The 17,599-nt window shown below is 38.9% G+C and overlaps 1 protein-coding gene across 1 annotated transcript in view; it reads left to right on the top strand.

The window, feature by feature from the left end:
* Positions 1-17,334, top strand: part of NPY1R (neuropeptide Y receptor Y1) — a 44,765-nt gene extending 27,431 nt beyond the window's left edge. Inside the window, exon 4 of the mRNA XM_064652395.1 lies at positions 10,410-17,334. Coding sequence (XP_064508465.1) covers positions 10,410-10,414 — 5 coding nt within the window. The 3' untranslated portion in view covers positions 10,415-17,334. The remainder of the gene's footprint in view (positions 1-10,409) is intronic.
* The last annotated feature ends 265 nt before the right edge of the window (positions 17,335-17,599 follow it).

Here is a 17,599-nt window from a genome sequence, read left to right as displayed (position 1 = left end):
TTATCTGTCAAAAAAATGCTTCATATAACTCTGGTATTAATTTTATAACCCTTAGGAAGAAATAAAATTTTCAAACAGTGTTCTCTCCATCTAGGCCACAATGGAACATATCTGTCTGTGGTAGTTCATGTCATTATTACCATTGGACTCAGTGTAGCTTCAAAGTCTCTCACCCATACACATTTATTGCAAGCAATTAAAACTGATTATTTATGAAATATATGTAAGGGAAAAAGCACATGCTGCCTTCAAGTGTTTCCAAGGCTACAGAAAAGAAAAAAGACAATAGATGACTGCATATACTAAACAGTTGCTAGAATATAACAAACCATTACTCTAAAAAGAGTTTTATCTTAGCTGAAGTGTATGTTTTTGTTTCTCATGTAAAATAAGGTCCCCATCTCAAAATGCCAAATCTTGACATCCACAGCACTCCACAGTTACTTGCCATTTCCCAGAATCTCAGGTAGCCTCCTATGAGCTTACTTGAATTTTGTTTACTAACAAGAAATATGACCTGCTAAATAATATGGATCCTGAACACCAGCTGAGGCAATAGCCTCCCTCCCAGAGGACCAGGTCTTCATTTTTTTATAGGCATTTTCACTTAACTACCATGTTTCTCTTTCTGCTGATAGAAGGCGGCAAAGTGAGGTAGCAAGTCTACCATGATTTTGGGGGGAACACTGGGAGAGGAAATTTCAAGCCTGTCCTTACTCTTAATTGTTTGAGATCCACAATGGAGCCAAGGCAGACAGAATATCAGAACAGACAAAAATCCTCTGTAGTCTTCTCCAACACACTGCTGGAGCAGCCAGCAGAATTTCATATTTGGGTAACCCAGCACATTTTCATGTCATGAAAGGACGAGGCAGATCCACTTCAGTGGTTACCTACATATCACCAGTTCAACCCCATTTTGAAAGAAACCTGAAAATCTGAAAAGTTAAGCTAACTAAAACATTCTGTGAGTGGCTGCTGAACTAACATTTCCCATTATGTTATCAGATTTGGCTTATGGGTCGTGATATGAGACTGTATACAGTCTCTATATTACACTATATTACACTATATTACAAACTGATATTACAATCAGAAAATATAATATAATATTATTGGATATAACACTTCCCATAAACTTCAGGCTTCACCTAGGAGTGTGAAGTATGAGTCTATATTAACATATGTATAATTTAGCAATCCATTGTGTACAGTGTCTGTTGCTGACATGAAATATCAGTGTCACCAATTCTCAGAATTCCACTTATATAAATTTATGTTTTCAAGGCTTTTTTTGCTTATTTGTTTCATTAGAAAGCTGATATTCTCTTTCACGGGGTCAAAGATCAGTTCTTTTCTCAAGGGCTTTCCATAAGTCTTTCTACTCAGGAATAATTTCTCTAGTATCTAAAACATCACTCATTTCTTCTTCTCTCTGATTTGACCATTAGTAAACGACTCCAGACTGTCTGTGCACTATACAGTGTTAAAAATATTATAAAAATATTTTTCATCTTCAACTACGTGATTCTCTCAGGACACAGCTCCATCAGCAAGATCTGTTTACAGCCTTGAGTGTTTGAAATTTCACAATGAGAAGCAAAGGGCAAGGCTTAAAATCATATATTGTGGAGACTGCACACAAACTATCAGATTATATTATTTCCAGGAATGAGAGGAAAGATAGGGGATGATATGTCAAAATAGTACTAACAGCAGTGGATGATTATCTCAGAATTCTTTCAGAATTCATTGAGTTCTACTTTCTCTTGCACTATGGAAAATTAGGATATGAAAACATGGGACCAGCTGGCAGAAAGCTGACAGGTGAACAGTGCCCTCCTCTACAGAGGGAACAAGGACTTGAGGTGAGCTCTGGTTGCCCCTCAAGTGAGAGGAGAGGGACTCTCACCTTCCTTACAGAGTTGTCACTCCTCACACAGCCAAAGGAGCAATGTGGCAAATGGCCCCTATACTACAGACCTCAGCCCTGTTTAGAGGGAGGTCATCCAGCTCTGAGTAGGAAATGGGACCAAAAGGCCCCCTCCATGGGGATGCTCAACTGGACTGAAGTGCTCTGCCCAGAGCACCTCTCCTCTTCTGCCCTTCTGCCCTCTTCATTATCTGCACTTCTTCCTCACTCTCTTCCCTTGGTCTTCCCAGTCATTCTTCCTTTTTCTTGCTTCTCCACAGCCTGCTCAAAGACACAGGCATCAGTTAGAGATGGAGACACATGAACTTTTAGTGCCCCTTCCTGCTACATGGATCAATGGATGGACTCCTGGAGCAGCAGCATGAGTGCCTTCCAGCGTGCCAGAACAAAGGCAACTCAGGAAAGCCTTGCTCTGCCCTGCTCAGGCCCAGATATCCCAGCTGCCTGCTACTCACAGAAGGCAGAGATCTCCTCTGCAGTTTCTCGCTCCTTCATGGATGCCCTGGGCAGCACACCCAAACCCATGCCCACCACCATGGGGGAGCAGCTGCTGTCACAGGGCCACCTGTCTGGGAGGTGGCATCAGGCAGGGATTGTGCTCTCCCACCTTTAACTGCCTACCGGTGCAAGAGGGGCTTTGCTCCCTACCCCTCTCAGGCCTTCCCTTCCAGAAACAGCCACTCCCAGCCGCCTACCCCACCTCCCTACCAGAGGACACCTCATCCTTAACTACAGGTGATCAGGGGCAGGAGGAAGAGGCACCTTTGTGAAAATCTTCGCTCCCAAGGTGTTTCAGTATGGAATTTTATTCTTCCATCCAAGCATTGTGGTTTGTTTGGTTGGTTTTTTTCATAGTTCTATTGATATAGATTATTTAGTTATCATATGCATCATATGTCTTATTCCAATAACCTTTCCTGTTTAAAAAAAGGTTTAAAATTTAAAAATCCATGTCCTGAAGACTTGTTTATCTGAATTATTGTCTCAGTCATTCTTTGTGTGGGTGTCATTGCATTTTCTTCCTATAACCTGTTCCAAACCTGCATTTATAACTCTCCATTGACTTCTATGGTGGCTTTCCACGTAAAGCAAAAGTAATTCCTAAAGCAAAGAGGTTTTTTTATATTTCCTGCTAAAACAGTTATTCTTTGCTTCTACTTCAGCACATTGTCACACAAGATTGTTTTCTCACTTACTATCATGTGGATAGACTCACTCCACTTGGCAGCCCTTTCTTATTTCAGCTTTTCCCACCTAATCTCTAACTCATTCTCAGTTGTGCCTTTCTCCGGTCCTCTTGTAGTGAGTCAGTCTGCAGTCCCCGTGGAACCCCTGAGGATGAAATGATTCTTTTTGAAAGCCCTTTTAGTCTTTCTTTTAAAAATACTTCCAATTTTCCACTAAATTTTCACTCTCCTTGGCACAGTAGCCATTCTGTTACATTCTGTTAGATTATTCCTGTCTTTTTTTTCAAGAGCTAATTTACTGCTTCCCAAATCAGACTTTTTTCTTGTGTCCTGCTACTGTATATGTAATCTCAGGTAGCTCAACATTTTTCCCAAAGTCCTGAGCAATTTTACCTCAGAATTTCCCTCCTAAAGTCCCTTGCTGTTCACTCCAGGAACCCTGTCCTTTTCCATCTAAACACCCCTGTTATCACTTCTGAAGTAGTTCTACCCACCTAGCTAAAACCCTTCATTGCCCATATGAGGGTAAACCTCTTTTTGCTTCTGAAATCCTCAAAACGCCACATCTGGGATACCTCAGCATTTCCCAAAAAAACTTTCTATTGTCCCCTCAACAAACTTTGGTGTTTCCCATCTGAGACTTTATCACCTCCCTCATGAATTAACTCAGATTTTACTAAACAAAACTGTTCATTCTTCTTTCCATCATGTTAACACTTTTAACTAAATCCTACACTGTTCCTTCCCTCTGAGGTACCTCATTGTTTCCCACTCACACACGTGCACTGCTCTCTTCAGACAGTTCCCCCATTCCCACATTTCACCATCACCTTGAGGCACCCCAACATCCTTCCTACATATGTCCCCTTTAAATAGGTGAACACCCTCTACCCTCAAGAACCTTCAGGTTCCCTCTGAGATACCTCAGCTTTTCTTCCCAAAATGGTCTGTCACCCTGTCACTGTCACCCTGTACCTCAGTGTTTCCTGCCAAAAATCTCCACTGCCCAGCTCTGACGTACTGGGTTGGATTGTGTTGCGCCCCTCCACACACCGCTCCCTCTGCAGGAAATCTGTGACAAACCTCACCCAAGGCCTCTGCTATCACCACTTGCCTTTCCCACTCAAATTCTTCACCAAACTCTCACACTTCTCTCCCAAGCCCTCTCACGGATCTCAGTGTTTCCCACAGAACAGCCCCTGCTCCTCCTAGACATTGCAGCCCTTCCTGCCAAAGCTCTGGCCCTGCATCCCTGAAGTACCTCAGTGCTCCCAAGGTACCTGAGTACTTTCCTCCTCAGAGGTGACTCGGTGCTTTTGTCTGACAGCCCAGCATTTTCTGCCCAAATGCGTCCTCCATCCTCCCCCGAGGAGGGGGCACTGTCTATGGCACTGCAAAATGAATGCCTGCTGAGGTACCTCAGCATGTTCTGCACTGCTGTACCTCAGAGGCATGTTGGAACATCATCTACATAAAATACAGTCGAGAGTCTATAGTGGCCAGTAAGATTAACTCTGAAACTTTTTTTACATCCTCTGTAAAAAAGCCTCAGGACTGTTGTCCCAGATTGCCAGCTCACCTACTGAGTGGTCATGGCTGACCTGAAGCAGATCATACACAGAAAATTGTTACAAATTCTGAGAAGCACTGGAAGAAAATGTTCCATTGCAGAAACTTCATCCATAAATTACTCTTCAAGAAAACAGGCCTGTAGATTAAAAAAAAACAACAAACCACCAAAAACCAAGAACAAAAAAAACCCCCAAACTAAAAAAACACAGCTTCCATTATAAAATGTCAAAGAAAAAAGAGGTATGGGGTTAAGTAGGTGCCTTTGCTGCATAATATCAACACTTCTGATGGCAAATAGATCGAGAATCTTGTTTATGGAGATCCCGATGTCAAATGCCTTATTTGAGGGCTCAGAATACTGAACTTACACAGACAGAAACAAAACATGTGAGTTTTCTTACTGTAATATATAGAAAAACTGCTACAGATGTCAGTGAATATAACATTTTACTGATCTGTTTGTGTGGCAATTCCTAGTATTTATGTTTAGCCTAAGTATAAGCTTTCTGTTGAAAAACAAATCAACCATGAAGACCACAGAATCCTCCCATGCCAGTGTAAAACACCTAGAAAGACTCAGATCTCCTGTTCATATAAGTGATCAGGAGGTAACAATCTCCAGTCGACAACTCCATCCTGGGCTGTAAGCAGATTAGGAATTGCTTGCCTAACTTCCCTATTACTTGGCCTTTTATTTGCAGCTGAATGTCAGGGAATATGTGACTGAAGTATACATTTTGACTTGTCAGACACGGAGAAGACTTCTCAACAAGCTTTTGTATATCTCAAACAGAAATGTCCAGGAAACACAGTATTTGAAAAATCTGGAAAGTATATTGATATAGAAATACTGCCTTTCTTCAGAAAGAGATTAGCTTGTGCAAATTTGTTTAGAATATATGTTAACAAAATGGAGAAGAGAAAATGAAACCTTTTATCTGTGAAAACATTTTAATGAGAACAACCAACAGTAATTGGTGGACTTGTCTTCTGAACATGCTTCAGATAGGACTGTGCCATCTGGAGTTACCAGCAATTTGATGAAATGCCAAATTTCTAATTTTGAATTCACTGATATTGCTGTAATCTATTTTATATATTCTTTATTTTGGATTCATGACTAACATCACAATGTGCTTTTTGCAGAACAAATATTGCCTAGCAAAAACACCTATTTCTATTTTTGGTATTATCTTATAATTAAGAAGCATCTAGGAATATCTAACTGAGTAATAATCACTGCATTATCTAAACAAACTCTTTTGCAATATGATGTTTCATCAATATTATTACTGATCTTGGTCAGCCTTACATATGACACCAGCCCCCCCAAATATGTTTTATTAAATATATAATACAAATATACAAATGAATACAAATAACAGAGTAATTTTGCTATATTGTGTAACAACAGGTGAAAAAGGGATTGAATGAAAATTACATGCATGTGGAAATAAAGTAGTAAAGCAAAGAAAAAGTATGCTTTTTATTTCTTTTAGAAATTGTCCTTCAAGCATCCTTATATTTGATTTCCTTGTTTGTGTAGAAGTTGCTAAAAGTAAGTGCAATAGAAATAGATTTTAATAAAACAAAAAAAAAAAAAGAAAGAAGCATTCAAATAATGTAGTTGCAAAAATTCTACTTTATCTTCTTACTTCAAATTTACTCAGTCTTCCAGCTAGCTTTGATTTTTTAAATTTCTCACTACCATGGCTATGTGAACCACTATATCATTACCGTCCCAAAGACTTGGTAGTTACCTCCCAAAAGACTCTAATATTGCTCCCCTCTGCTCTTGTATATTATCTTTTCCCAAATAGTTTATTAGGTAGCTTAAAGTTGGTTTGTCCACGAATTGGGGTTTCATGTGTCATTGTGACATGCAACACAATGCCATAGTCTAACACTCCTAAATTACTTTCTCTTTCACAATCACTGCTTCTCTTTCAGCCTTCCCCAGCAGAGAGATTTCCCCTTGCTACCATGGGCATTGCCTTATGCTGCTGCTTCATGTTCTAGCATCACAAGTACACTGTTTGTGGAAACAATTGCCCTTTCACTCTTTCATTTATATTAGTCTTCTTAGGTTGAAGATACAAGGAAGCAAGTCAGAGGAAATGGCTTCATTATAAACTTGCCATCTGAAGGTTCTCTTCCTTTTCATCTGCAGCTGAAACTCCTTCCTCTACTCTGACACTGAACAAACAGGATGGTTACCTAAGAAGGCTGAAAAGCAGGAACACACAGCTCTCTTACCTTTATGTGTGTCCATGTATTTAATGTACATATGATTTCAGCTTTGCGGGAATAAGGAGCTAGATCATTCACAATAAACAGGCAGACCCAAATGAATAGAAAGCAAATGAGCATCTCTGGACTGTATTTCCTTTGAATAAATTGAGTTATATGAGTAGGCTAACTCAGTCTTCTACGAGAGAGAGCCATGATTGTTGAAAGTTCTTGAATCTCACTTTCTGACCACAAGATGGAGGACCACTAATCCAATTAAGCTCTAATTATTTATCAAGGAGTTCATCACAGTGTGTTAAATCAGATATCCTGTCTCTCTGATGTGTTGCTAATATTTTTTTCCTCTACTCCAATTTTTTTTTGTTTCTTACAGCAATCTGCTTTTGGTGCACCTTCTTCCTCACTTCTTTCTCTTCTTGCCCCCAAAGGAAACAGCACAAAGCAAACTGGTCTGGTTTCTAATATCTAGGAAAGTATGATCTTGGATAGAGGCAGTACACATTGGTTTGCAATGAACACATTGCTTTTGAGTGGGAGGGACTGACTGTCTCAAAGTTATGTTTCTCATGGAAGTATGCCAGCTTGTACAGAGGGTTTTACCCATAAAATAAGGCAATGATAGTACTGACATCCATGTGGAAGACAAAGTCCTAAAACTTCTATGTTCACAATAACAACTTGATAGAAGATGGCATCTGAAGAAAAAATGGTGGCCTAAACTTCCAGCTGTACACTTATTGCATACAGATGGTAAATGAGGACAAATCTGATCAATTGTAACTTTTACAGCATATGACCTTTTTCTTAGCCTAATCAATAAAGAACCCAATACTTCTCCAGTTTTCTCTGAATCCATCTTGAACAGCAAAACCAATTTGTTTATGGCATATCTCCAAAATTCAAAAAGCAAACTTCAGATATCGACAGACAAATGGAATTTTGAGATAATTTAATTAATCCAAGTGATAAAAGAAATAAGATTATTAAGGGATATACAATAATTCCCAAAATAAACTGAAATCCAACCTGAATGTACTGGATGATATGTCTTGTAGCACTTTTTTTTTTTTATTGGGAGAATCCACTAAATATCGTAATTAAAATACAACATGGAATGCAGATGCTACATTCCTTTTTTCAATAAAATTGTTTTGTGCTTTGAGTGCCATAGTGTAATTGAAATTAACCTTTTGTCTAGGAAAAGTGAACAATTTCTTAAAAGAATTAATTTATTTTTGTTGTTGGTTAAGATTCCTGTATGTGTCTCAGGAATTTCTGCACAGAATTAAGAGTAAACACACCATACAGGCACATGTATTATGTCCGTCTCTTAGGCAGTGTCAAGCCAATTGTGCACATATCAATAAACTGACTGATAAGTCTCTGAGTGTGTACAATAACTCAGAGCATCCCTTCTGTATATGACGTAGTGCACCCAAGCAGATCAGGCAGGGTTCTGTGCAGTAGCCATTGCTTCAGAAGTCCTGGGTGTTAGGATGTCTCAGGGGAACCAGGCATCAGGAACTACTGCTCTGACAAAAGACAAAAACATCTCTGCTTGTTTAGGTCAAAGACACATCTAGCTGAATATTCTGTCTGCAGCACTAGATGATGGTGCTTATCTGAAAGAAAAACGTAATTAACAAAATTAGCGTAGGTGTCTCTAGCCTGCAGCAATCTGTGTGTAAGAAATTTTCTGAGGCAGTGACGTTATCTTTACAATTAATAGAAATTTATGGTATCTAAAACATTATGTAGACAGGAATGTCAGCTCAATCTTACATGTTGTGTGAAGGACCATCTTTCTTTTTTTTTTCATTTTGAGCTGCCTCATGAAGGTTTTAATGTTTTAATGTAATTGTTTTAAGCCTCTTGCTATTGCCAAGAGTTGTTTCCTGTTCATATCCCTCATACATCTCTCTGACAGTACATTTGGATTGTCTTTTTGCAGACTGAAGGAGGTTGTTTTTTTAGTACAGAATCTTCCCTACACTTGTTCCAGTTCTACTACATCCGTTCTGACATGAGGGATTACAGATGGTATTCAAGATGCAGAAGCACAATCGATTTATTCTGCAGCATAATATTTTTTCTGTTTTTTTCTTTGTTTATTTTTCTCCTTCTGTCTTTGTCTTTCTCTTTTCCTTTTTTTGGTCCTTTTTTTGGCCTTTTCTCTTTTTTCCTTTTTATTTTTTTTTTATTCTTATTCAGCTAACACTTTCATAGACCTGTTATTATAATCCTAAGGTGTCTTTCAAGACTTGTAGTAAACATGCAAGAATATATTTTAAATTAGGACTGTTCTGTCTCATATGTAGGATTTTATAAGTTTTGATTCTGAAATTTTCCTGCCTTTTTATCACTTTTTATCAACCACTCAGTCTTTCAATGTTCCTCTGCAATTCTTCACAGTCATCCTTACCTTTACTAACCTTATTAGTGTAAAGGCCAGCCAATTTTGCCACTTTGTTGCTCTCCAGATCTCTTTTGACAATAGATGAAGTTTTCTTGTATTATCCATGTCCATATATGTCCATTCTCATTCAAGCTGACAAGTCACAGGCAGGCTAAGCAGTTCAGCTCTTCTACATATTCAAAACTCACTTCCAAAAATTAATCAGCAATAGACCAGAGATCTGAATTAAGAAGTTCTCACAGAGTTTCAGGACACATGATCCAAGATGAAAATTATAATAATAATAATAATAAATAATAATAATAACAATAATAATAATAGAAGTAGTAATAATAGTAATAATAGGAATAACTACTAGTACTTTTTCCTGGCTTAAATAAGTGGAGACTTGATATTGGCACTGTTGATCCCATTTGCACGGTACTTCTCCCTTTGTCTTACTAAGGTAATTTCTGTAACAAATGGCCACTCAGTGCTACAGGGAGAAAGGTTTTGACCATTTCATAAGGTTTTGATCATTTCTTTCTGAAGCACTGTAGTAGCATTGCTTTTCATCTTATTGTACAGTTCATCAAACAAAAAGAAATATTTTTCATTTTGTGATGTGGAGAGTGGATGTTTTTCTAGTCCTTCTGGACCAAACATGATTCACATGATTGTCTGAGATTGCAGGAGACTGGATATGATGAGTCATGTCTCTTCCATGACTCTTGTCCTTGGTTCTCAAAGAGCCTATCAACAACAATAAGTTACTACAAAAAAAAAAAAAAAAGAATTAAGTCAAACAAACAAGAAAGAAAAGGAAAGAAACATGGCATGATAAGAGAACTCCTGGGACAGGTGGAGGGACTGCATGAAACACTTATTTCATGGATGGGAAACTGGAAGTTAGGAGGAAAGCAGAGGCAAAGAATTTTAGAAAGTCCTGTGCAATATGTATTCATTTTAGTTTCTATTTCCACTTTCTTTAGATCATTTTGGCACATTGAGTACAACTTGTGTATGTGATGTAAAATGTTCTTCTTTTTCTCTTTCTGATGACTAATTTCAGAATAATCATTGAGTAAGTGATCTATCTCAACTGTGTTTGTGTCTTACTGGTGACATTATGAGAAGATTCCATTTACAAGATTTTCAGTTTTTTCTGAAGACACTGAGCTCATAGGCACTGAAATTTCTCTCAAGAATAAGAGAATATTTCATCAGGTGGGTTTTCAAAATTACTTTTTCCCACAGACATAGTTTTACTTGTGAGGTTTGCAACTGCTTTTAGGTTTCGTGAGACATGGCATGATGCAGGTCTTACCTGTCAGTGAGGAATTTATGACAAGAGTTGAGCACTAAGGCAATGTGCTTTCAGTAGTCATTTTTGCTAGGCAGACAAGCTTGTATTTCCTGAAATATTTTTATTTTTTTGTAAGGTTTAAGTGTTGAGGATTTTTTTGCTAGTGTGGGGGTTTCTTAGATACAGGGAACTATAACTGAGTCAAAGGTCAAGTGTACCTTGATTCCCTGCGGTTAAATCTGAATGCAATGCAAAGATTAACACATTCCAACCAAACAGATGAAAAAACCCAGTGTATTTTGTGGAACGAACTCCCTGAGTACCAAAAGAACTGTGAAGGCCAAATGAATATTAAAATTCTTGAGGACATAATGATTTCCCAGAAGCTATTCAACAATGAGTCTAAATATGCAACTTTCTCACCTGCTGGTCTACTGTATCTTCTTGATATCTTATGCTAGACTGCTTTCTTCAAACTCCAAAGAAGTGTCTGTTTTCCACACAAACCAGTTTTTGTTTCAAAGGGACTTTTTAAGAATTTTTTATAGTGCTTCTGTTATTCTATTTCTTAACACTGATCTTTTGCAAAAAAAACCCAACACAAACCAACTAATTCTTCCTCATGACTGGGAGGAGGTAAAACTTTCAGTTTTACTTATGTCTGCAAGGACAGTAATGCTGGCACAAAGAACAGGACAGAAAATAAGAACTGGGGAAAGGGTAAAATTGCTTGTTTTTCTGGCAGTGCCAGTTTATGCTGCACTGAGGTTATGAAAATACAATGTAAGAAATACAGTCTGAGATGTCAAGTGTGCAGAAATCTACAGCAAAACATCTGAATAAAGGGAGAAAGATATTTTAGATTCAATTATGACATAAGTGGATTTAAAATTACAATCTTTAATAACTTCATGGATTTTGTGCCTAATGCCTGTCATATATTGACATTTTAATGAGTGCCTGTCTACCCAAAACATTATTGCAAGCATGGGAAGAATGCTAGGCTCTGCAGCCAAAACGAGATGGATTGGTTGAGAGCATGTGTCGGGATGGAAATAAAGGTCTTCCAGACTTCAGACAGTTGGTAAAGTCCTCTGATAGCCACAAAAACTTCACTCAGGGTTGGGGGAGACATGCCTGAACCATGATAATCAGATAAACAATCAGTTTGCTGAAACTTGTTCTATTTCTTATAAACAGGTCATTATAGGGAAGCCACAATCAGTTTTCCAGAGCATATCACTCTCTCCAAATGTGACTCCCTACAAACTCCAACACACTGACTTCAGCTGTGCAAACAGTTAAAATTTCTGAGGTGTTTGTACATACCAGAATAAATCACATTTTTAGATGCAGCTTGGATCCAGTTGGTTTTGTAACTAACCAAGTTAGGGTTATATTAGTATTACTCAAAATATTGGACTGAAATCAACTAGAAAAAGAATGTAATAGACTCCAATAAATGAATTAGTAAATGAACCATAGAAACCCTTAGAATAATTGGAGGTGAAACTGTTCATAGATCTGTGAAGGGATTTGGATTGCTATTAATGAAATTGGCTGTGGGCAGCTCAACCATCAAAATTACTGGCTATTTTTCGAAAAATAAAGTAAAATAAGAATATGGTACTAAAGGATAAAAGTTATATATTTTTTCCATATTTAGAAATGTATTTTGGGGAAAAAGTTTTTTTTCCTGTAAGTCATATTTTTTCTTCTCATCTAGTTATAAACTGCCCAACTCTTTCTACAAAGAAAGAACTATGAAATTTGTGTAATTTAACTCTGTAAAATAATTCGAAGCTTTGAAATGAGTAAAACATTCTGTACTGTAGCTATTTTAATCTTGTTTCAGTACCAGATATCTCAGCTGTGCAAGCTACAATATTGATTCATCTGGGTGGAATGAAATATGACTAGCAATGGTGATATAGAAAATTCTGTTCATCTGGTTCCCTCTGCCTGCCACTGCTCCTGACCACGAATACCGTAGCTTCCAATAGTTCAGCCAATGAGTGAAAAAAAAATGCTCTGAGATAGGAGCAGTAGTTTCAAAACCACTATTGCAAATTTAAGCTCATAGTGTCCCTATTGCGGTACAACTCCCCTTCCTCCTCTTGGCCACTCTAAAATCTCATAGAACCACAGAGCAACCTGAGTTAGAAGGGACACACAAGGATCATTGAGTCCAGCTCCTGGCCCTGCACAGGACAGCCCAAAGAATCACACCATATGCCTGAGGCCATTGTCCAGATGCTTCTTGAACTCTGACAGGCTTGATGCTGTGACCACTTCCCTGGGGAGCCTGTTCCAGTGGCCAAGCACTCTCTAGAACCTTTTCCTAATATCCAGCCTAAACCTCTCCTGACACAGCTTCATGCCATTCCCTTGAGTCCTGTCACCAGTCATTAGAGACAAGAGATCAGTGCTTGCCCCTCTGCTTCCCCCCACAAGGAAGCTACAGACTGTGATGAGGTCTCCCATCAGTCTCCTCTTCTCCAGGCTGAATCTCAGCTGCTTGTTATAAGGTTTCCCCTCAAGGCCCTTCAGCATCTTTGTAGCCTTCCTTTGGAGGGCTAGTAGCTTCATATCTTTCTTGTATTGCAGTGCCCAAAACTGCACACAATATTCAAGGTGAGGCTGCACCAGTGCAGAGCGGAGCAGGACAATCACCAGCCTTGACTGGCTAGTGATGCTTTCCCTGATGTCCCCCAGGACATGATTGGCCCTCCTGGCTGCCAGGGCTCTTTCCACTGGACTGGACCCCCAAATTCCTTTTCATGGCGCTGCTCTCCAGCTTCTTGTTCCCCAGTCTGTATGTACATACAGGGTTGCCCCATCCTAGGTGCAGAATCCAGCAGTTGTCTTTCTTAAACTTCATATGGCTGGTGATTGCCCAGCCCTCTAATTTGTCTGGGTATCTCTGCAGGACCTCTCTGACTTTGAGGGAGTCAGTGGTTCCTCCCAGTTTAGTATCGCACGCAAACTTAGTATACCTTCGAGTCCTGGGTCTGAAACGTTTATGAAGACATTGAAGAGCACTGACACCAAAATGGAACTCTGCAAAATCCCACTAGTGACCAGTGACAGCCTGATGTTATCCCATTTACTACAATCCTTTGCACCCAACCCATGAGCCAAATTGCTCACCCACAACACAATATGTTTATCCAGCTGTGTGCTGGACAGTTTGTCCAGAAGGATTCTGTGAGAGACAGTATTGAAAGCTTTACTGATACCAAAAAAGATTACATCAACTTTCTTTCCTTGGTCAGTTGGGGGGGTTACCTTCTCATAAATGGAAAATAGGTTTGTCAAGCAGGACTTTCTCCTGAAGCTGTGCTGGTTGTGATCCGTGCATGACTGCATTGTCCTTCAGGTGTTTTTCAATACCTCCCAGAATAATCTTCTCCATAGTTTTACCAGTCACTGAAGTGAGACTGACAAGTTTGTAGTTTCCAGGGTCCTCCTTCTTGCCCTTCTTGAAAATGAGGACAACGTTTGCCAGCTTCAGGTAAAGGAATTCCTGTTAGGCCTTGGCCTTTGTGTAATGAGTTGACTGGTGAAGCACCCCTTGACCATAGCAGGAACTCTTGCATGGCTGAGGGTGACACTGTCTGTACCAGGAACTCTTGTTGCCTGACAAAGGAGGGGAATAGGAGATATTCAGTCATTGCCTGAGAACCTCAGAATACTCCTTAAATGAATTGTAGTCTCAGTGGAATGGTACAACCGTTACTGGACTTTTGAAAAATTCCAGTAATTACTGACTTGGATTGCAACCAGGATAGAAACAAACTGACTGATGACTAAAGCTAATCATCTTGCAACCCTATAAATATTTGTCCTAAGGGAGGCCCTTTGAGTTCTCCTAGACTACAGCCAGCATCTCCCTCTCAGAGCTCATGAACTCTCAAGTTTGCGATCATTGGAGAATCATCCCCGGAAGCTGACGACAGTGCCTGGGCTGATATACTCCATTCTCGAGGCTCGACCCTTGACCGTTGAGAAATGCTAAGACATTTAAAGTGTCTATTTGTCCTGGTTTTGGCTGGAACAGAGTTTATTTTCCTAGTAGCTAGCACAGTGCTGTGTTTTGGATTTACTATGACAATAATGTTGATAACACACTGATGTTTTGGTCGTTGCTCAGTAGCCCTTACCCTAAATCAAGGACTTTTCAGTGTCTCATGCTCTGCCAGTGAGGAGGTACACAAGAAGCCGTGAGGGAGCATAGCTGGGACAGATGACCTGACCTGGCCAAAGGGGTATTCCATACCATATAGTGCCAAGCCCAGTTTATAAACTTGTGGAGTTTAGCTGGAAGGGGCTGATCACTGTTTTGGGACAGGATGCGCATCAGTCAGCAGGGGGTGAGAAATTGTACTGCGCATCACTTTGGTTTTTTATCTTATCTCAACCTACGATTTTTTCCTTTTCTTTACAGATTCTCCTCCCCATTACATGAGGGCCAGGGTGGAAAGGGAGTGAGTGAGCAGATGCATGGTACTTTGTTGCTAGGTGAGGTTAAACTACAACGGTATTTCATGGGACTCAAGAAGATTTAACAGCTATACCTTTGCATATTTAGATATATTTTTCTATCTATCTATCTATCTATCTATCTATCTATCTATCTATCTATCTATCTATCTATCTATCTATCTATCTATCTTTGTGTCCATGTGCGTGTATGTGTGAATTGATTTAAATACCCCATAGCAAGCATACTATGAATGTTGCCATTTCAGATCCATAATTAAGTCACTGTTGTGACTGTAGTTAATCCCATTGAATCCCTTTGTAAATGTCAAATTATTCAATGATTAAGTGCTGCTAAATCCTTTAAATATAATCCATTGTCCAAGTCTGAGACTCAAATTGGACCTACTTGCAGTTAAGCTCTACCAGGTGTTTAGAAAGCACAATATAAATGAAAATACTGTGACATATAAATGTCACAATAGTATTTGTTTTCATAATTCAAATATATTAAGAAACAAGACTTCCTTTTTTATTCATGCCTTTTCCTCTAAAAACATAATTTAAGCAGCACACTGAAATCCCCAAGCGATTTGCCACATTCAAGTTCAGGAGAGATATCATGACGAAACTGTTTCTCAACAGATTCCTTTATTGCATCCAAAGAAGTTCAATAAAGCATTGCAATAATAGTTTGAGTGCTACCATTTCAGCTTTAAAGGTACTATGGGAACAATTATACACACCTGTCTTAGCAGCAGGAATAGAAAAAATAAATGTAGAAAATAACAACTCCAGAGAGCTTCATCAAAGAATTGGAGGCAGAAAACAGGCTTACAATCACTTTTATCCTAGCCTTGACAGATGACCTGGATTCCAGTCCCAGCAGTGACATTTCTTACCAGCTCAGACTGTGAAAACACGCACTGGAACTACTGTGATTCAAGTGTTGATCTATGAAATGATTCTTTTCCTTTTCTAGAACATCTTCGTGCCTGTGTTGTTACGTTGCAGATTACTTACAAATGCCCTGGCTGAATAGATGACAACGTTTACTATGCATCAAGCCTTTCAATATCCTCATTCTAAGAGAAATGTTATCTTATATGTTAAAGGCTAAGCTGCAGTATTCAGATGAAACAAAATATCTTTTTGTTTGAAGGATGCTGCCAGTTCTGCACAAACACAGAGGAAACTGTCAAAACACAATCTAGGTGCTACAGTACAGCTACAAAACACAATAATCCTTTAAAATGCATGGAAGACATGATTCATGAGACAGCTGAAGAATTTTACTTACATAAGTGCAAGGTAGGGAGTTGAATACGCTTTTACATTTATAAGAGACTTATATTTAGCAAGTAGAATTAATTTTCATTCAACTAATCCATCCTACGTTATGGCATCAATTATTCTACCATTTGTTAGGAAAGGATTTGGCAGACATAAGGACTTTGTCTGCTTTGGGGAAATTATTCTCTCCCCATCACAGTGATTAACTTTCTCACAGAAACTCACAGACCTTATATTGTGGTACATTTCAGGTATATCTCAAGTCCCAACTCTGACCAAAAAAAACCCTAATAAAACCCTAATAAAATACCTACTAATAATAAACTCTCCTTGCTTAGTTTTAAAATGAAACCTGGCTTTGCAGAATCTATTTTTGCAGGACTGGGTTTTAGCAAGATTCTCCCTCTACTCATTCTTTAGTTGAATATATTTATAATTTCTGTCACTTCACCTAGAGATTACAATACATTTGCCAATGAGATTCAATATTAACCACTTTTATGATCATACAATCTTTAATCTCTGTGCAATTGACATCTAGTTGTTGCCGACACTTAATTGCATGAATTGCTAAATATCCCTTTTGTTAAAGAGCTTGCAGTACAGGGCAGTAATATTCAGACCACGCTTCCCATGTACCCTCACTTCAGGATCCCAATGCCATCACTGGAGAGAAGATGATTCCTAACCAAGGTGTTCCATGTAACTGTACAGTGTTTACTGCTGCTGTTTACACATACAGCCTATACAGGCTCCTCACTTATGACAATACAAAAGCAACCAAATGCCCATAATGTGCCCATTCTGCTTGACCTATACATAATTGTAGATAACTGTAAAAACATACGGGTGAATTCTATTATATACATATTTGGATATGTATAATTTTCCTACTAAATAAATTCTGCTGGTTGCATCTGCTGTGTCATGTTGGAAATGAAGAATGGAACAACCAGAGAACGACACCTTTGGCCTTCAGATGCTCCCTTCAGCCTGCGTGAGGTACTAGTGAAGCACTTGTGATTGTTTGTTCAACATAGTCTGGACATTCCGGACAAGAATGAAATGTTTTGAGTGCCCTTTGAGCTGTGGGGCACATGGTTCTCTCAGAGCTGAAGGGGAAGTTTATTATATGGAAAACATATCATTCTCTCCTCTGATCTCATCAGATATTCAAGTCC

This window comes from Pseudopipra pipra, chromosome 4 (genome assembly GCF_036250125.1).
Source record: "Pseudopipra pipra isolate bDixPip1 chromosome 4, bDixPip1.hap1, whole genome shotgun sequence".
In the NCBI taxonomy this organism is placed as follows: Eukaryota; Metazoa; Chordata; class Aves; order Passeriformes; family Pipridae; genus Pseudopipra; species Pseudopipra pipra.
The sequence above is the reverse complement of the archived record's forward strand: the minus strand, read 5'-3'. Positions and strand labels throughout refer to the sequence as shown.